The sequence below is a fragment of the Spermophilus citellus genome (assembly GCF_964194105.1).
Source record: "Spermophilus citellus genome assembly, chromosome: 16".
Lineage (NCBI taxonomy): Eukaryota > Metazoa > Chordata > Mammalia > Rodentia > Sciuridae > Spermophilus > Spermophilus citellus.
This window is the reverse complement of record NC_138196.1, coordinates 85295152-85313043: the sequence shown is the minus strand read 5'-3', so window position 1 is coordinate 85313043 and position 17892 is coordinate 85295152. Positions and strand designations below refer to the sequence as shown.

The following is a 17892-nucleotide window of genomic DNA, read 5'->3' as shown; positions in this document are numbered from 1 at the left end:
GGCTCAGCATCCCTCCCCTCTGCCTTCCGTGTCCACCCGCTCTCTGCTGTCAGACCTGCTAACTTTGAGGTCCATGGGTCCCGCCAGTGATGAAGTCTTGCATTTCTGATCATTGTCTTCTGTCATCATGGACTTTCTGTCATCTGACCCCACAGGAGGCCGAGTCTCACACGGACAGTTCTTCCAAAATGACTGGAGGTCCTTGACCCTTCAAGGCCATGACCTCCTGCCCATGCCACTTCACACCCTGACGTCACTGGTCCAAACTTGACCCTCACTGTTCTTTACAATAAAGAACTTAGGCTCCAACCCTTTTCTCTGACCAGGTCAAACCTTTCAAGGTACTTACCCCCACGGAAACCTACTCTCAAGCTCCTGGGACACATGCTGTTGGGTTCCCGACACCACCACTCAGCGTGGACACCTGGCTGATACTCTAGGCTGCTCGCACCAGCATCCACAGTTCTCAAACCACCGGCTTGAGGTCAGCCTGATGAACTTTCTATCTTCCCTCACAGGGGAAGAGGAAAGCTGGCCAAGAATCTGCTGGCTTTGTGGACATGTATTTGCCATCTCCAGGTTCCAGCTAATCTCTCACAGGCACACCCTTCTCCTGGGTTCAGCCGGCATTTTCTGCACTCCCACTAGCTGTGGCCCAGCCATCTTTGTTTTCCTCAAGCCCCTTCCCAGACCTTATGGTCCCCACTCTGTGCTGGTCACTTCCACTGCAAGTGCAGGAGGAAGAGTATTTAAGGGAACCAGACATGGACGCCTGCCCCTGTGAGCCACTCGACCTCCTGGTGCCCTGTCCATCTGCTGGGAAGTGATCCTGGAGGGTCAACTTGGCCCCTTAAGACCCCTGTGCCACTCCTTCTCTTTATTTCCATGTCTCAGGTCATCTCGTGCTGGCCACAGTGACATCTTCCTGAAACCCAGCCCCTGGCTCTTTCCTCCTGGACATTTGATTTAATTTTAAATTGTTAAAAATTTAATTATCATGTAGAAAGTCCCCAGACATTGGGAAGCCTTACATGGCCTAGGTAACTATTTGAAGCATTCCTCGGAGTGCTTTATGGAAATTGCTGCTGCCTCCACACTGAACTTGATTTCAATTCAATTTTTTCCATGAATTACTATGAAATTGAATAAGCTAATACGTTGCTCTGTTACCCACAAAGTTCATGTATATTATTCTTTTTAGAATTTATTTTAAACCTTTACTTATTTGACTGCCATATACATGGAAACATTTGTATTATTCATTATAATCAATTTTAAAAATAATTAGTTGAAAGCTGATGTTTTTAAAATATACAAAAATAAAAATATTTTATAATTGATATTTTTAATTTCAGATTATTTTATGATCATTTGAAAAAAAATTTGTCCTTTTATTTCCTCTTTGTGGTTTGTAAAATTTATTTAATTTGCTAGCAACCACAGATGACTTGTTTAAAACAAAGAAGCAAATAATGCCGTTATCTTGCAGCTGATTATCTGTTTGAAACAGGATTTTTACAGAAATTTGCAAATGAAAAACACAACAGACACTAGCCTTGATACGATACTTTAACATATATCATAACATGTAATTTGGAATTTTTTTTTCTAACAGCACCATTTTCTCCAAAATCGACACCATAGAACATGATGTTTTGATTTATACTTAAGAAACAGTACCCTAGTGCAACACGAGGTCATTGGTCTGTGTGTTAGAGAACTAGACACACTTTGCTTGGGGAGGGGAAGGGCTGCCCCCTGTCGCAGCCCCCTGCCGCAGCCCCTTGGTGGCCCAGCCAGCCCCACTCCTTCACTCCAGCCACACGTTGACTTTCCACAATTCTCCAAAATTCTTGGAACCCTTCAGCCTGCAGGTTGGGCTCCCTGGAGTCCCTGATGCAGCACTAGGATCCTGGGGGACACTGAGCATCTTCAATGACTGGGAGGGTCCTCCCTGGGCATATCTTTTCTTCCTGGGGGGAGGAGGCCTTCTGTTCCAGGTTACTGTAGAGTCCTGCACACTTCAGTGCAGGTGGCCTCAGGTGGGCATCTACTGCGGCATGGCCTCCGTCCAGCTCTGAGCTCCTGCTGGCCATGTCTGGGAACAGGACTGAAACTTTTTGTCCCCACGCTCAGCATAGAATGTAACATGAATATTATTTTGAATAAATGATTACTTGGAATATAAATCAACTCGCACTGCACTCATTAACTATCTGCATGCTTAGATTGCAAAATCGTGTTTCCAAATAATGATCTGGCCTTGGTCTCACTGCGCAGCGTACTGAGGACCTGGTGCTTGGGGTTCTGTGGGAGGGCTGTCATTAACTCCCTGGGAGACTTAGTCCGTGGACTTCTCTTGTTTCCCAGATGAGGAGACAGGGAATGACATCCACTGTGGTGGAGGACGCTTAGGCCTGACCCTCCAACCCTTCCAGCAGACAGCAGTGGAGAAGGCGCCTGTGCTCCGCCCTCAGTCAGTGCCGAGCTGCGTCAACAGCAGTTACGCAGATAAGCAGTGCAGACAGCCAGCCCTGATGCAGGCAGGGACTCCAGTGGCTTCTGCTCCTTCTCCCGGCCAGGGCTCTTTGCATGACACGGCATCTAGCCTGGGCCAGGTTCCTGAAAGCTTGGCAGCACCCAGGCTGCACAGTCTCCCTTCTCAGCAAGTCCTCCCGCGGGTCTCTGCTGAAAGGCTCAACTGGGCCGTCCTTGTCCTAGGGCGTAGGAAGTGCTCCTATGAGAGAGCTGGGCTGGGAGTTCAGGACTGGTGTGGGAGAGGGTGTGACTGCAGAGGTAGGCCATGGTTTCCCAGGGTAAACAGACTGTCCTATGTCCTGATGTGGGCGGCATTTACATGAATCAGTACAGGTAGTCACATTTATCACTCTTTACACACAAAGGTACTGTTTTACTATATTGTAGTTTACAAAAGAAAAATAATTCCCAAATCCTGAAGGAAAAAAAATCTGAACATGTCACAAAACTGTCCAGACATAAAATTGATGCAATATGTCACCTGCAGGAAATTGCACCTGCTTTCTACTGGCATATACCCAAAATTAAAGTTGTCAGTTCATCTTTAATATATTCATTTTAATTGTAAATTGGGCAATTGAGAAGTAACTGCCATCCAGAAGATGAAAACTAGCCTAACCCTGAACTATTCTGCAGTATTTATAGTTCTCCGTGTTCATATATTTTGTGACTCTTCAGGAGGTTAGAGCATTTGCAGTACTAAATTGTGTGTCTTGACCTTATCACACAGGAGGTTGAAGCTGGGGTGAGTCACATGTACAGAGTCACTCTGGCTCCCACCAGCATCACAGTGACGTCAGCAGAGCTGTGGTCTCACTTCTCTGACTCAAGCACCGTCCCAGCAGGGATGTCTGCCTATAAGGAGCAGGAAACCATTCCAGCCAGGTGTGCAGGAGACGATGTGTGTTACACCAACCACGTGCAAACTCTGCTTTAAATTCACCAACCAGTATCGGGATTATCAAGTGTTCATACATTGAACCATATAAAAAATACCTGATGCAAACACTTTAATGTTACAGATCCAAGAGGAACACAGAAGAGGGGCCCAAAGTGAAGTTATTTCGTAGACCTCTACTGACTGTAGCCCAGACTAGGAAAGCAGGTGGACTCTAACTCATTCCCTGTCCCCAGAAAACACACTTGAGCCTTGGAAACAGCACAAGAGGCTTCCAGGAGCCACATGGGAACATGAGCAGAAAGAAGCAGGCCTGGGAGCCGGGACAGCAGGATGCAATGTGCTTTGTGGGCTCCCCAAACAGACGGCCTCTAGCCCCCTGCTTCCCCTTCCTGACCAGGCAACAGAACCCCTCCCCCACGCATCTGGCACCCAGGGACACAGATTGACTGAAAGCAACACGGAGGAGCCTCCACCTGCCCTGGGGACACAGGCTCCCTCCTCATCCCAGGACACAGGAACAGGACTGGGGAGCAGTGTTGGGGAGGTCCCACTCCGTCCTCACACTGTGGGCCATCTCGGCCAGCCTGGAGCCTTCTCCACTGCCCAGCACAGGCAGGGAGCAGTGGGGCCCTTCTGCACAGGACCACAGGCCGACCAAGAGCACCGGGAACACTCTGCTGGTGAAACTCCCGGAACCTCAGCACACGAGCCGCTGAGCCAGAGCCGAGCCTGAGCCACAGGAGCCTGCTGAAACAAGAGATGGAAAGAGTTCTCGGCATGTCCCGCATAGTAGGAAAAGCCACCAGGCACGCTCTTCGCATCAAGAGGGAAAACCACCGTGGAATGAGGAAGCAGGGTCTCTGACAGCAACAGAGATGAGTCAGAGGATGGAGTTACCTGACCAGGACCCCAGAGCAGCTGTCTTACAAACACTGCAGTGACCACTGCCAAATCCCTTCCAAACACATGGAAAAGAGGAAAAAGAGGTCTCACTGAAGAGAAGCTACCTTTCAAAAGAAATCATGGAAATTAAACTGTATGATTTAAGATCAACCTTGCTGGAAGGGACCAATATAAGGGTGAAGGAGGAAGGAGGGGAGGTCACCACACTTCCCCGGACACCAGAGAGAAGAGGAGAAAGTGGGCTAAGCCATGCCTTTGGGCCCTGCCCAGCATCCTAGGGTCCAGAGGAAAGGGGGCGGGGAGCGGAAGAGCATCTGGAGAAAGGGCAAGTGGACCTTCTTGAAGGGGGCAAAACGAGAGCACAGGCCCTGGGACCAATGAAAAACCCAGGCAAAAGCATTAGAAGATGTTCCAGGGATTGAACTCAGGGGCACCTGACCACTGAGCCCCATCTCCAGCCCTATTTTGTATTTTATTTAGAGACACAGTCTCACTGAGTTGCCTACCATCTTGTCATTGCTGAGGCTGGCTTTGAACTCCCGATCCTCCTGCCTCAGCCTCCTGAGCTGCTGGGATTTCAGGCATGTGTCACCATGACCAGCTCATAATGTGATTTTTAAAAACTAAAGAAAAAAGAAAACCTCAACCACACCAAGGAAGAACAAACTGGTGCCCAGAGGCTGGTGTGAGAGACACCAGGAGGCCCTGGGAGGACCTCAAGGTAGAAGCCAAGTCCACCAGTGAGCTCTGGGCTCACCACATCCGTCCTTCACAAAGCAGGGAGACCTGAAAGCCCTCAGGCCAGACCTGTCACCATGGACTAAGGGTAGGTAGCACTCCTACCTTTCCTGAAGAGCTCAGGAAGCCCTTCACGTAGAATCAGGTAGGAGAAGGAGCCTGGGGTGGGGGGCAATGGGAGTAGCCGGATACAGCACTCTGCTTCCCACCCTGAGCTCCCGGATCATTCAGCCACAGAAGCAAAAACCACAACACCTTCTGGCGACAGGGAAGATCCAGGAAGGAAGGATCCAGGATCCAGGAAGGAAGGGGACTTGCATGAAGCGAGGTTCATACCTTAGGTGGTCGGAGTCACTGTCCTGGCCTCGCCAGGTCCACCCAGCCCCGGCCCAGTGAGTGCCTCTTTAGGTACCAAGGGGCCTCCCCAGATAAGGACCTGAATCTTCAGGGTTATCGAGGTGAGCCCCAAATGCCATCCCTCGTGTCCACAGGGAGGGGCAGGGGAAGACTCAGGGGAGGGTCAAAGCCCAAGTGACCGTGGAGTGCAGCTGAGCAGGACCCAGAGCAGAGGAGGAGAACCTGCTCAGACTGCTCCCTGGAGGGTCCAGGAGGGGCAGAGCAAGCAAGCCCAACTCCAGAGGAGGGAGACCAGCAGAAACCAGGGAGAGAAACAGGGAGAAGCAGCGAGACAGACCACCCCTCCTCAAGTCAGCTCAACGGCCAAACCCTGGGGAAGACGGCAGACAGGTGCCTGGGAAGACGCAGACCCCACCCGCCGCCCACATGAGTGTAGAACCAGGATCACGACAGATCCAGCAGCCATCAGGAGGATAACAAGGGAATGTTATGATCACATTCAAGCTCGTAATTTCAACCAGTTATTAAAAATGGACAGATTCTCCAAAAACTACAAAGTGCCCAAACTGAACCAAGGTCCAAGAGTCCCCAAAGCCTTATGTACTTGATGTCATGACTTAAATGCCCCCAAAACAAAGTCTACAGGCCCAGATGTTTTCACTGGGAATTGCATCAAACTTTTATAGAAAAATTAACAGCCAACTTTCATGGATTCTTCCAGAAAACAGAAGAGGAATGATTCATCATTCATTAATGAGGCCAGTATTAATCTGATACCAAAACTAAAGACAGTGGTGCAAAGAACTCCACATCCATCATGTTAATGAATGTAGATGCAAACACCGTCAATAAAACACAGAAAACCGAACCCAACAATGTGTGAAGAAATCAACTGCACACAAGAGGAACTGTACTACCTTTATGCAAGGCCAATAAACCCCGGACGCTCCACCGAGGGAACCCGCCATCGGAGCAAGCTCAAGAAGGAAAGTGCTGCTCTGTCTTGGCTGACGTCGGAAGACCATGTGCTCAGGGACGATGTGGTGAGCACGTCAGCTCCCATCACAGCCCAGCAAGGGCTTGGTCACCTGCACCAGGCTACGCTCAAGCTTAGTGGAATGGCCCAGGCCCTGCAGCAGCCAGGACACTGGACGCTTAACAGCAGTGAGAGACACCACTGCGACAGCATCACTCACCATGGCCACAGGGTCACCAATGTGTGGTTTGGGTAGAGAACTAGACATAGTAGTGACCCAGAACAGAGAACCCAGGAATGACCCCCACTAACACACCCCTGGTTTTGATAAAGGCACAAAACCTATTCAATGGAAGAAGGATGGTCCTTTCAAAAATGGTGCTATGGAATCTGAGATGCAGATGGTGGGGCAGAACGTTGAGCCCAACCTACGCCAAGGACCTTACATAAAAACTAACTCAAATGGGGAGTAGCTTTCAGGGTAAACTGGAAAGCTGCACACATTGTAAGAAAATGCCCACTGGAGCGTTGCTGGGCTCTCATACTAGACAGAGTCCTCAGGCCCGACCAAAGCACACCCATGCACAACCTCCATTAGACCTCATCAACACAAGCAAAAGAGATCATTTATCTCAAATACACAAAGAATCCTCAAAGTAAACACTCAGCGAATGCAACTAGGGACTGGAGAAAGTCATCGCAGACCCAGTGCCCAGGTGAGTGTGCCAATGGGGAGCAGCACAGGCGAGATGTCCAGCACCTTGGCCACCAGGGAAGTGAAAACCGAGACCACAAAGAGATATCACCAGAAATCTATCAGAGCAGAAAAACAGTGACAATGGCAAGCCAGTGCAGGTGTGAGGAACTGGGTCACCTGGAGCGAGGGTGAGAGTGAGAAGTGAAAGAGCCGCTCTGGGAAGCACTTTGGCCGCGTCTTAGGAAACTAAACACCAGCTAACGTGCCACCCGGCAATCACACACCTGGGTATTTTTCCAAGAGAAATAAAAGCTCATGGTCACACAAATGTTCCTAGCACAATAGTAGAGAACAGGACCCCACCCGGAAGTCCCTCAGCGGGAGGGTGCTGAACAATCTGGTGCATGCCGCGGGATACCAGGAGCACATGCAGAAAGTCAGGCAGGACAGGCCACTCGGTGTGTGACTCCAGCTGCACAGCACCTTGCCATGGCCTGTGAGAGCTGGGGTCAGGGGTCAGGGAAAGGGAGAGAGGCTTGGGAGGTGGATGTGACTGAAACGGGAAAGAGGAGGAGCCATGGCAGAGGGAATTATCTGCACCTTGTCTGGGGTGGAAAGAGGAATCTAAACAGATGACTGGTTTGTGTAGATACAAGTAAAACGAGGACTCTGGGGACATCTGTGGGCTGCCCTAATGTCAACATCCTGGGTGTGAGGTTTTGTAAAGGTGTCCACTGAGGAGACTGGCCAAGCTGAGCGGGGGTCTGTGTCCTCACCGTGGGCTTGGCTGTAGGCCAGACAGCCTCCTTCCTTGGCAGCCATTGGTCAGAGCTGACCTCGTGGACATCTAGCCAGCAGCTGACACTGCTGTGTGTGTCGAGGGACACCCGGGAGATCCCTGGTGAGCTTCAGTGTCTTCCTCCTTCCTCCTACCATGTTCCATGGTGGCTGTCGAATCCCAGTCGTGCAGAATGCTGACTGTTTTTTATATTGGGGCAGAAATGATAATTACAGTGATAGATTAGCACCTTTCTTTTGTGCTCTTCACAATTTTAGAACCACTTTTCATTTCCCCTTGCATTTGACCTAGCAGTGTTGGAGGTTGAACGGCAGAGGGCAGGGAGCAGGAATTTGGCACTAGAAATGCGGCTGCTTGCTCTTTTAAATGCACATATCATTCTCCCCAAAGACAAATCTCGCTTTAAAGTTAATTTAATATCAAAAAACACAACACTTGAAGTGCTCTTGACTGATGAATCATGCAGAGACCCCAAGCTCCTCAGGTTGACAGGCTTGTATTTTTTGGCTCCTTTAGAGAAAGCCACGTTGGGTGATGCTTGTGATGTACAGCCAGGCCAGCTGGAAGGTCTCTTGCTGCTGGCTCAGACTGTTGGGACCTGAGCTTGCCACTGGGTCACTCCCAGGGCTGCCTTCAGACTGAGTGTTCCTGGAGACCTGTGGCATCTTTTGCCCAATGGCAAATCCACTGCTGAAGACAAAGTTCTGTGAGCCCACGGCATCCCTGGGTTACCTTGCCTCCTCAGACCCTCTGCAGGGGCTGGCATTGGAATCCTGAGTGTCAGCAATGTGGCCTGTACTTCCCAGGTCAGGGTAGTGGGAACTGAGAACCCAGAACATGAAAGGAGTCCAGAGAGCACAATGAAGGTGGCCTGTGGTCACTCAGTCCTCTGTGACTTGGGCGAGCTGGTCCTGGTCCTGACCCTGTCCCGTGCTCCCAGGGATCCAGAGCTCCTGCCCTGGTGTAAAGACTCTCTACCGACAGGAATATAACCAGGGTTTTACCAGCAACTACACAGAAGTCACACATGGCCCCAAAGGCTGGGCTGCTCTGCCTGACGGGGTCCAAGTCCCTGAGGTACACTCAAGTCACATGGCAGAAACAGCTTACAGAGCAGCCGCCATCTAATCGCAGAGGACACGCACGCCCATCAGTCCTGTGTGCACACACGAAGAGCTGCTGTGGTTCTCCACACAGAAGGCAGTGTCTCCACAACCAATTCCAAAGAGGCACGCATGAGGAACACACCACTAAGCGGAAGGCCTCTCTCAGTGCCGAACCACACGTGGGTGTTTTCAGAGTCCTTGGAGCTTTTATGTGTTGCTAGGGGTTCAAAGAATCTCATTGTAGGGCTTGTAAATTTTCTGAAGTTACGTAAGTCCACAGGTTTGTTTAATCTACTCACTCTTAATATCTGTTAAGATTCGAATCTGGAATGTCCCCCACAGGTGTGCGAGTTGAAGACTTGATCCCCAGAAAGTGATGTCCAGAGAGGTCTTTTAGGAGTGATCAGATCATGAGGGCCCTGACCTCAGCCCAGGATCAGTCCATCTGATGTGCTAATAATTGGATGGGTCGACTGGCAGGAGTGGGAGCCGTCGGCTGGTGGGCCTGGTTGGAGGAAGAGTCCCTAGGGGTGCGCCACGGAGGGCTTTCTCTTGTCCCCAGCCCACCCCCACCCTCTTCCCGGCCAGCTTCCCGGCCACTGTGACCAAGCAGCTTTTCTCCATGGTGTCCTCTGCCATGAGGTTCTGCCTCACCTCGGGCCAGAGCTATGGAGCCCGTCCTCCATGGGATGGCCCTCTGAAACCCTGAGCCAGAGGAAACCTTCCCTGCTTTAAGTTGTCCATGGAGAATAGTTTGGTCACAGTGACCTAAAGCTGAATAACTCAATATCCATGGATATTTTTCATATTGAACTTTTTTTTTAAACTTGTACATTTTATGAGTAGGCTGCTTTGTAGGCACAAAGGAATTTTAAAAATCTACAAACACAGCCAAAATTTACCTAGAATTGGAACATTTTACTAGAACCTAACAAAATAAATGTTAAGAAACTTTTAAGATTCTGTGACCTTTTCCATCTCAGGCTAAAACCCACAGATAAATGTGCCAGGAGGGCCATGTGCTTCCGATGGGGTGCCATATGAAGTGGAAAGTCACCATTAACATTGCTGTGAGAGTCTGTATTTCTACACTCACAACAGAAAGCGCCTACGAGGAAGCTACTCACTCCTCACCGTGAAACCATGGATCATTCTCCCTTTGCCCTGTTGAGTCCAACCATACTCCTTGGTATTTAATAAATATTTCTTTGAAGAATCACCTAAAGAAGCTTCTAGATAAGAAGCAGAGAAGGAGAAGAAAATGGCATGTAAACTTTGAGTCAAGAACAGAGTCGTCACTTAACTGTGATCTGTGCTAGAGTGACACCAGGGTCACAGGCTACAGCAAAATGGACCCAGGTTCAGAGGCCACACACACTACAGTGGACCCAGGCTCAGAGGCCACACACACTACAGTGGACCCAGGCTCAGAGGCCACACACACTACAGTGGACCCAGGCTCAGAGGCCACACACACTACAGTGGACCCAGGTTCACAGGCCACACACACTACAGTGGACCCAGGTTCACAGGCCACACACACGACAGTGGACCCAGGTTCACAGGCCACACACACGACAGTGGACCCAGGTTCACAGGCCACACACACGACAGTGGACCCAGGCTCAGAGGCCACACACACGACAGTGGACCCAGGCTCAGAGGCCACACACACTACAGTGGACCCAGGTTCACAGGCCACACACACGACAGTGGACCCAGGCTCAGAGGCCACACACACGACAGTGGACCCAGGCTCAGAGGCCACACACACTACAGTGGACCCAGGCTCAGAGGCCACACACACGACAGTGGACCCAGGCTCAGAGGCCACACACACGACAGTGGACCCAGGCTCAGAGGCCACACACACGACAGTGGACCCAGGCTCAGAGGCCACACACACGACAGTGGACCCAGGCTCAGAGGCCACACACACGACAGTGGACCCAGGCTCAGAGGCCACACACACGACAGTGGACCCAGGCTCAGAGGCTGTGTCACTGTGAGAGCAATTACATGAAGTGTGGGTCAGAGCTCCAAGGACCCGATGTCTACTTGGATTGATCTGCAGTCATAATTTCCAGTAATGAAAAGCAGCCTTTCTATTAGATAATTTAAGAGTTACCTTTCTTTATTCCTGACATAAACTGCTGAGGTGATCTTCTGTGGCTGGATGTGGGGTGATTGACTCTTGTGATAACATCAAAGACACAGAAACACACAAACCTCTGTGTGTAGGGTCTGCCCTCGTGCATTTGTCCAGGCATCTTCTAATAAAGGCAGAGTGTGGCCCTTCAGCCCAGGGCCAGAAGGAAACAGTGGGGGAAGCACAGGCCACACAGGACTGGGGCTGCCTTAGGAGCAAGTCCCACAGGATGGATTAGCCACCCCCCCCCCCCAGAGTCCTGTCTGCTAATCCTCACTCCTGCTCACACAGAGCTCCCTCAGGGGACTGTTCGTCCTGGCAGAGGGTGGACATTAAAACCACATCCTGTGCCTGCAGTCCCCAGTACATCCTGAGATAATGCAATCTCCAGTTACCACCAGTTAATAACTGTCATGGCCAGAGGGAGGCCAGGTGAGCAGATCTCTCTCCATGCAGTCTGCAAATTAAATTCAAGAAAATTATCAATATATATTCTTGCAAAGAGCTCAACAGAGATTTGTTAAGTAAGTTATTTGATTTTCTCTTGGTTCTGCTGCTCTGGAAAAAGAAACTGAGTACATTCATCCATCTTAGGGAAGCCTGGGGGTACTGAAGGACCCCTTGTTGTACACTTGAGGGTTTTTTTTTTTTTTTGGTATCATGAAAGTTGAGAAAATAAAAGACCATTAACAGAAATGAGAATTTTAAATACCACACTTAGGGTGGCTTATCTCATTTTTAGGCGATCTCTCTTCTCACATGGGTCCAGAATCCCAGAGAACCTCACAAAGGGAACCTCGAGACATGGGGTTGATGGCAGTGGATGCCGTTGGGCCATAAAGGAGGTTTTTAATGCCTGTGTGATCTGAGGTGTGTGTCTTGAGACCCTGGGTTCTGTGTGCTGTCTGCTTGTGAGATGATCCCACACATCTGTCATTTCTCCAATTAGATCATGAACTCCATGCTGAGAACATCAGCTGGCATATAAGTGCCTAGAATGTCGGCTGATGCATTGTCTGAAATCACCTGTTTGTTCCAGAAACCAGCGGGGAGCCTCTGACTCTTCTCTTCCTGTAATTTGGTTCACTGAGGAAATAAGTCAGTGGCTCTTCTTTGCTCTGTGGCGGCTGATGAAATGCCCAACTGGTCCTGGTTACATTATGCTTCCCAAAGGGCACCTCAGTTTGATTCAGTTGGCCATTTAGCTTTTCCTGTATAGATTCCAGCTATTGAGAAGAGGCCCTAATAACGCGGATGTCATTGTAATACATAGCTCGCCATTGCTTTCCTAACAACAAGCAGCATTAAAAAAATGAGTGTATGATTTTAGACCCTTAACAGTAACCTAAGGGATTTTATAGGACATTAACTTGCTGCATTTATATTTTAAATTTTGCATTTATTTAAAACTTTCCTTCATTTATTTTAGTGACATCCTTTCCTAAATTAGATGTTATGGTAATAATAAAGCTATTTTACATGGGGTTACATTTATTAGCTCTCCTGAGCTTTCACATGCATTATTTCATTTTTCTCCTTACCACAGGCAGGAAAAGTTTATTATACATATTTTATAGCCATGAAAACAGAGGTACGGAGAGGTGAAATGACTTCCCTCGGGGTCACAGAGACAGTAACTAGCAGAGTTGGAGCCAAAACTCCATCTTTGACTCCCTGTTTCTGCCTGCAGCTCTGTGCCCAGTACGTCCCAGCCCCAAACCTGGCTGTGTGCACAGCCCCAGATCAGAAGTTCGCCAGCTTCATGCCTGGCCTCCCCCTGCTAGGACTCTGTGTTTGCAAAGTTGAGGAAATGCAATTTTCCTCTAGTAATTCAGAAAGGAACGTGACTGCTTGGTAAGAGTCTGGGGAATGTGGCCCTCCCCGTTCTACTGTGGGGCAGGAGCATGGCACATCAGTGTCCAGGGTGGCTGGGAACACTGAACCAAGTGGCTAAAGAACCCCTCACCCAGGACGTGCTCTGCTGAGTCCTGAAGGCAAGTGAGTCAACCATGTGCAGAGAGGTGGACCACAGAGCTGCTTGTGAAATCAGAGGGGGGGGGGGGGCAAAGGCTGTGAGGAGAACCAGCTCGGGCCACAGCTATTACATGTGTGCTGACAACAAGCAAGACCTTGGATTCAAGACCCTGATGGTGAGAAGCTCCCTAGCCAGGTACTTCTCCAGCACACAGATAAGGAAGTGTGCCTGGGGCACTCGGCACAGAGCACGCTGCACTAGAGAGGCTCAGCAGCACCAGGTGCTGTTCGTGAACCTGTCCTAGGTCCTGAGCCAGGGACATGAGTCTAATTATTAATAGCACTGATTGGAACAGGCCAATGGGAAGATGATAGAAATAGATGCTCATTTGCAAAGATGTTCAAAATACAGCAACTGAAAAACAGAGGCCCCAGGGCAGCCTACTGCAGGCCCATAAATTTATAAAGCTTAGACAGGGTGGTCAGCCTGTCAAAATGTGAATTGTCTCCCAAGTAATCCATAAAGAAAGGAGTGAGCATGATAACATTCCTTTTCTAGAAAAATAATATGCAGATGTTCTCAGGGGCAACTTCCTCACACATAAAGGGAGATCTTCAGCAACATACAGGTACACTAAGAAAAGAGGTGAAAACCCTGCAGATAGATAGCTCTCTATTAACAAATGAAGTTTCTGGGATCATGGACTTAAGAGCTAGTCCCTGATGCTCTCTGATGAATGAGACAGGAAGATATTTTTCTCTGTGCTAAAATCATTGATTAATGAGGAAAAATGCCCCCAAATCATACTTTTGATTTTGATAAAACAGTTATAATAAAAACTGTCAAAACCTGTCTGCAAGACCCCACACAGGGGCGTAGCCAAAGTGGTGGGTGAGTAGAGCTGCAGGAGAGACAGACACCAGGTGCAGGTGTAAGAAGAAGGAGCCTTCTGGAGATAGTCACTCCAGGGCAGCTGCTGTTTGTGCCAGGACTCTGGGCACACGGCTCTGGAGTATGCAGGGAGCTACCCCAACACCATTTCTCCAGAATAACTGCTGGCTGTGCAGCTTTCTAGCATGCAAGGGTTTCTGGAGAACGTTATTCCAAAAACTATGTCTACTTCCAAAAGCACCTGATAACATAAAACCACGGGGAAGCACAAAGAGAGGCAGAGGGAGGCGTTGAGTGCAAAAACTCGTATTTCCACCCTTTGCCTTCTCTGTGTGTACTCTTTGTTTGCTATATACATATTTCTTTTTTTTAATTTTGGAAAAACAGTTGATAAAGTTAAAACAATCTGCAAGTAGTTCTTATGCAAAGTCCCGCGGGAGGCCGTTAGACAGCCAGCTCCGCACTGTGCAGCACCTGAAGCGGAGCCCCGAGCACGCCCGCGTTTGCCATGCAATGCCACATTTACAGGAGAAGAAAAAGGACATACTCACACGTACAAGACGGATCTGGTGTCCCCCACCTTCCCGGCGTCCCCTACTGTCAGGGTGTCGTACCCTCTTTCCAACTCAAACTCTTCAAAGGCGAGCTTGATGACCTGGATGCAAAGCACAGACAGTTACTGAGCACAGGGAGCTTCCGCCACTCTTCAAGCTGCACACCCAGCTCTAGACCAGAGTTCCCTCCTTAATGCCAATGGCTTACAGATGATCTGCAAGCTTCTTTAAGTACCTTCAGGGATGACTGCATGAATTCTAGTGTCTTTAATTAGCAGAAATTTATAGAATTCTAAATTTCTATTTCTTCCAAGTTATTTATTCCTCGCTATAAAATGAAGTTTAACCATGACCATACTTTAAGTCAATATCCAGCAAATATCTATTTTAAAATTTAGGTTGTTTAGACTAACCACACAACATATGATCAAAAGAGACATTGATTGCAGTTAATAAGGCATGTTTCAAGGACACCAAGAACACCCCACGTCAATGTTTTTAATGTGATTTAATTTTTCACTATGAACTTTTTATAAAAAGGTCTTTCTGAGGCTCCAAGTTGCCCCGACAACTCATTCTTTACAAAGCCTTGAAGTTTATTTCTACTTTATTTTTCCTGCCCTCTTGCCCCAGTACTGAGAATGCAACCTAGGACCTCATGTGCGCTAGGCAAGTGCTCTACCTGGAGCCTCTTTATCTACATACACATTAAACAACTCTGTAGATCACAGGAAACTTTCCCCCGAAAGAAAAAAAAAAAATGTTTGTTGACTCATATTGTGAGTAAAGAGAAAGACAGCCAGCGCTATCCTGAACACTGAGTACCACAGTGTTGAAGGAAGAGAAATAGATCATGTTAGATAAGTGGTGGATGATAGAGGGATGATATGTGGATAAATAAATAGATGATGGATAGATGATGGATGGATAGGCTATACAGAGATGGGGGATATGTGATAGGTGGGTAGATGATGAATGATTGTTGATAGATGGAAGATAGACAGATGTCAGATAGATGGACGGGGGGAAGAGAAACAGACATGCAGGGCAGGAGGAAGACAGGAGGAAGGAATGGAAACACACAACTCGTAATGTTGGAAGCACATTTTGGGAGCTATTTCTGCGTAAAGCTGAAACTTGGAAGCTTACCCCTCAAGTCTGTCTGTTAAACTTGGCAGGAGAGAGAAGGTGATAACAGGGAATGCTCATTTCAATGTGTGCAGTGTTCCCGGGGCCTGAACAGGTGCTTTTCCAATCAATGCTAATAAGGAATACATTATTTTTGGTATTTGAAATTCTAACTAAAATTAGTGACATACCCATTATAATTTGTTTTAAAAACTAGTGTTTCAAATTGCAGTGTTTATATGGATATGTCATTCTGGTGCTCTGACAGGAAACAAGTGTGGGGTGATCACATTGCTGATCTGCATAAATCCTGAACATCACGCGGAGCGCCCGTGGCAGCTGTAGTCTGCCTTCTCTGGCGCAGTTCTGTTTAGGGGCGACCACGTCCAAGAGAGCCAGAGGGACTTCTCTAAGACCTGGTGGTCCATTGCTTTCCTGTCGAGTTTACTCAGGTGCCTTGCCCAGGGCCCTGGAGCCAGGCTGTGATACTGCATCAGGCTTCAGGGTCCTGGGGGCCAGTGCATAACAAGTTGCAGGTTGGGCAGCACCACCCCAGTGCATTTGACCGTTTCCCGCTCTTCCAGGAAGGAGAAGGCTGCCGTGGGGTCTCTGCAGAGTCCAGTCTCTACACTTGGCTGTAGCCCTTGCCTACTGGACATGTGAACTCTTTGCTACTGAGGCTTGGTAGAAAGGGAAAACACAGGCGCAGGCCCCTCTATGACACCTGCAGTCTATCAAAAAATGCAGCCTTCCCTAAACATGGGATTGTGAAAGAAGTTTCTATATTTTAATTGAACTTCCCATTCAGAGAGGTAAATGAAGAGAGGTTGACAGGATAATGCATTTTAACTTGTGGATGACATGGTGACATTTAGCCACTGGGTGTCTGTCCCTCCCACACCTAGTCTGCCCGGCCACTGTACCCCTCAAGTCTCTGCATTGTTAAAAGTGCAAGGTACAGATCCATTTGTCCCTAAATGCTAACTTTGTACCAAAACCTGTTCTGAGACTAAATGTAGCCATTCGGCTGGTGCAAGAGGCGTTACTGGGGTTACAGGCGTGTTCCAGGTACAAGTAGGTGGGTTGAGAAGATGAGCCATTTCAGCTGCCTGATCTACAACCCCTCCCTCTCTAGCTACCTGGAAGTACAAAACGCTATCACATGAAGGAGTGATCTTTCCTGGGTCTACATCTCTGCCTCTGACTTAAAATTTCCTTGGACTGCTAGAAATGCATTCTATGCTTTCATGCAAAAGACATTTGGGTAAATCAAGAATAAAGAAGAAGTGGTATAATGTGATGATTTTTAAATAAATTAATATTATCTGTATTTTCTTTCACTTTGGTATAGGACTTGGAAGAAAAGATTGTTACACACCAAGCATAATATGATTATGCATAGTTTTATGTAGAGCATAGTAAATTGGATACACCAGTTAAGTAGAGGTTATTTTATAGAATAAGTAAAGCCTTTAGATGCTAAAAAAGCCATAGTTTTGATTATTGAAGAATGCTATCTTGCTATCAGAGGGTAATTTATTTCACATAATTAGTACAAAATGAACTCTACTTTAAAAAATAAAAAAGCCTCTAAACCAATATGCAATGTTTTCCCTTGATATCCCTCTTGATAACCCCTTCTTGGAGGGTCCCCACAGTGTTTTTTCCTAACCGTTCCTTACCTTTCTTAATAAAGGAGTGGGGGGAAGGGATGTAAAGAAAGCAAGTAGGGTGGGTTTCCTTAACACCTGTGTCAACACTAAGAGGAGCCTGGGCCTGGCAAACCTCAGGGTCCCCAGACAGGGTACACTCGCGCCCTCCTAGGAAATCTAGGCACGAGGCAATGGCCCCACCAGGGGGCGTGAGGGAACTCCCGGGGTCCTCCCTGCACGGTGCCACCTGACCACCAGGGTCTCTGCTCTCCCTGTGAAGGCCAAACCCAGGGACCAGCCACGACAGCAGGGTCTCTGTTCCGAGGACCCCAGAGCTCTGAGAAAGCCGCACTGTCCCCACGCTCAAGCGTCCTGTGCTCGGCAGCACTTCGCCGTGGTCTGCGTGTCTGCGTGGTCAAGACCCACACACTGAGATGTCCTGCCCTGGTGGTGACAGGATGACACGGGGCCTCTGAGAGGTCCTCAGAGCCTGAGGGTGGAGCCACGTGAGGACCAGGGCCCTGCCAG

At 48.6% G+C, this 17892-nt stretch overlaps 1 protein-coding gene across 1 annotated transcript in view; it reads right to left on the bottom strand.

The window, feature by feature from the left end:
* CSMD1 (CUB and Sushi multiple domains 1) overlaps window positions 1-17892 on the bottom strand; it is a gene marked incomplete at both ends in the record, with an annotated part of 1655719 nt that overhangs the window by 380019 nt on the left and 1257808 nt on the right. Inside the window, one exon of the mRNA XM_081269879.1 lies at window positions 14582-14685. Coding sequence (XP_081126005.1) covers window positions 14582-14685 — 104 coding nt within the window. The remainder of the gene's footprint in view (window positions 1-14581; window positions 14686-17892) is intronic.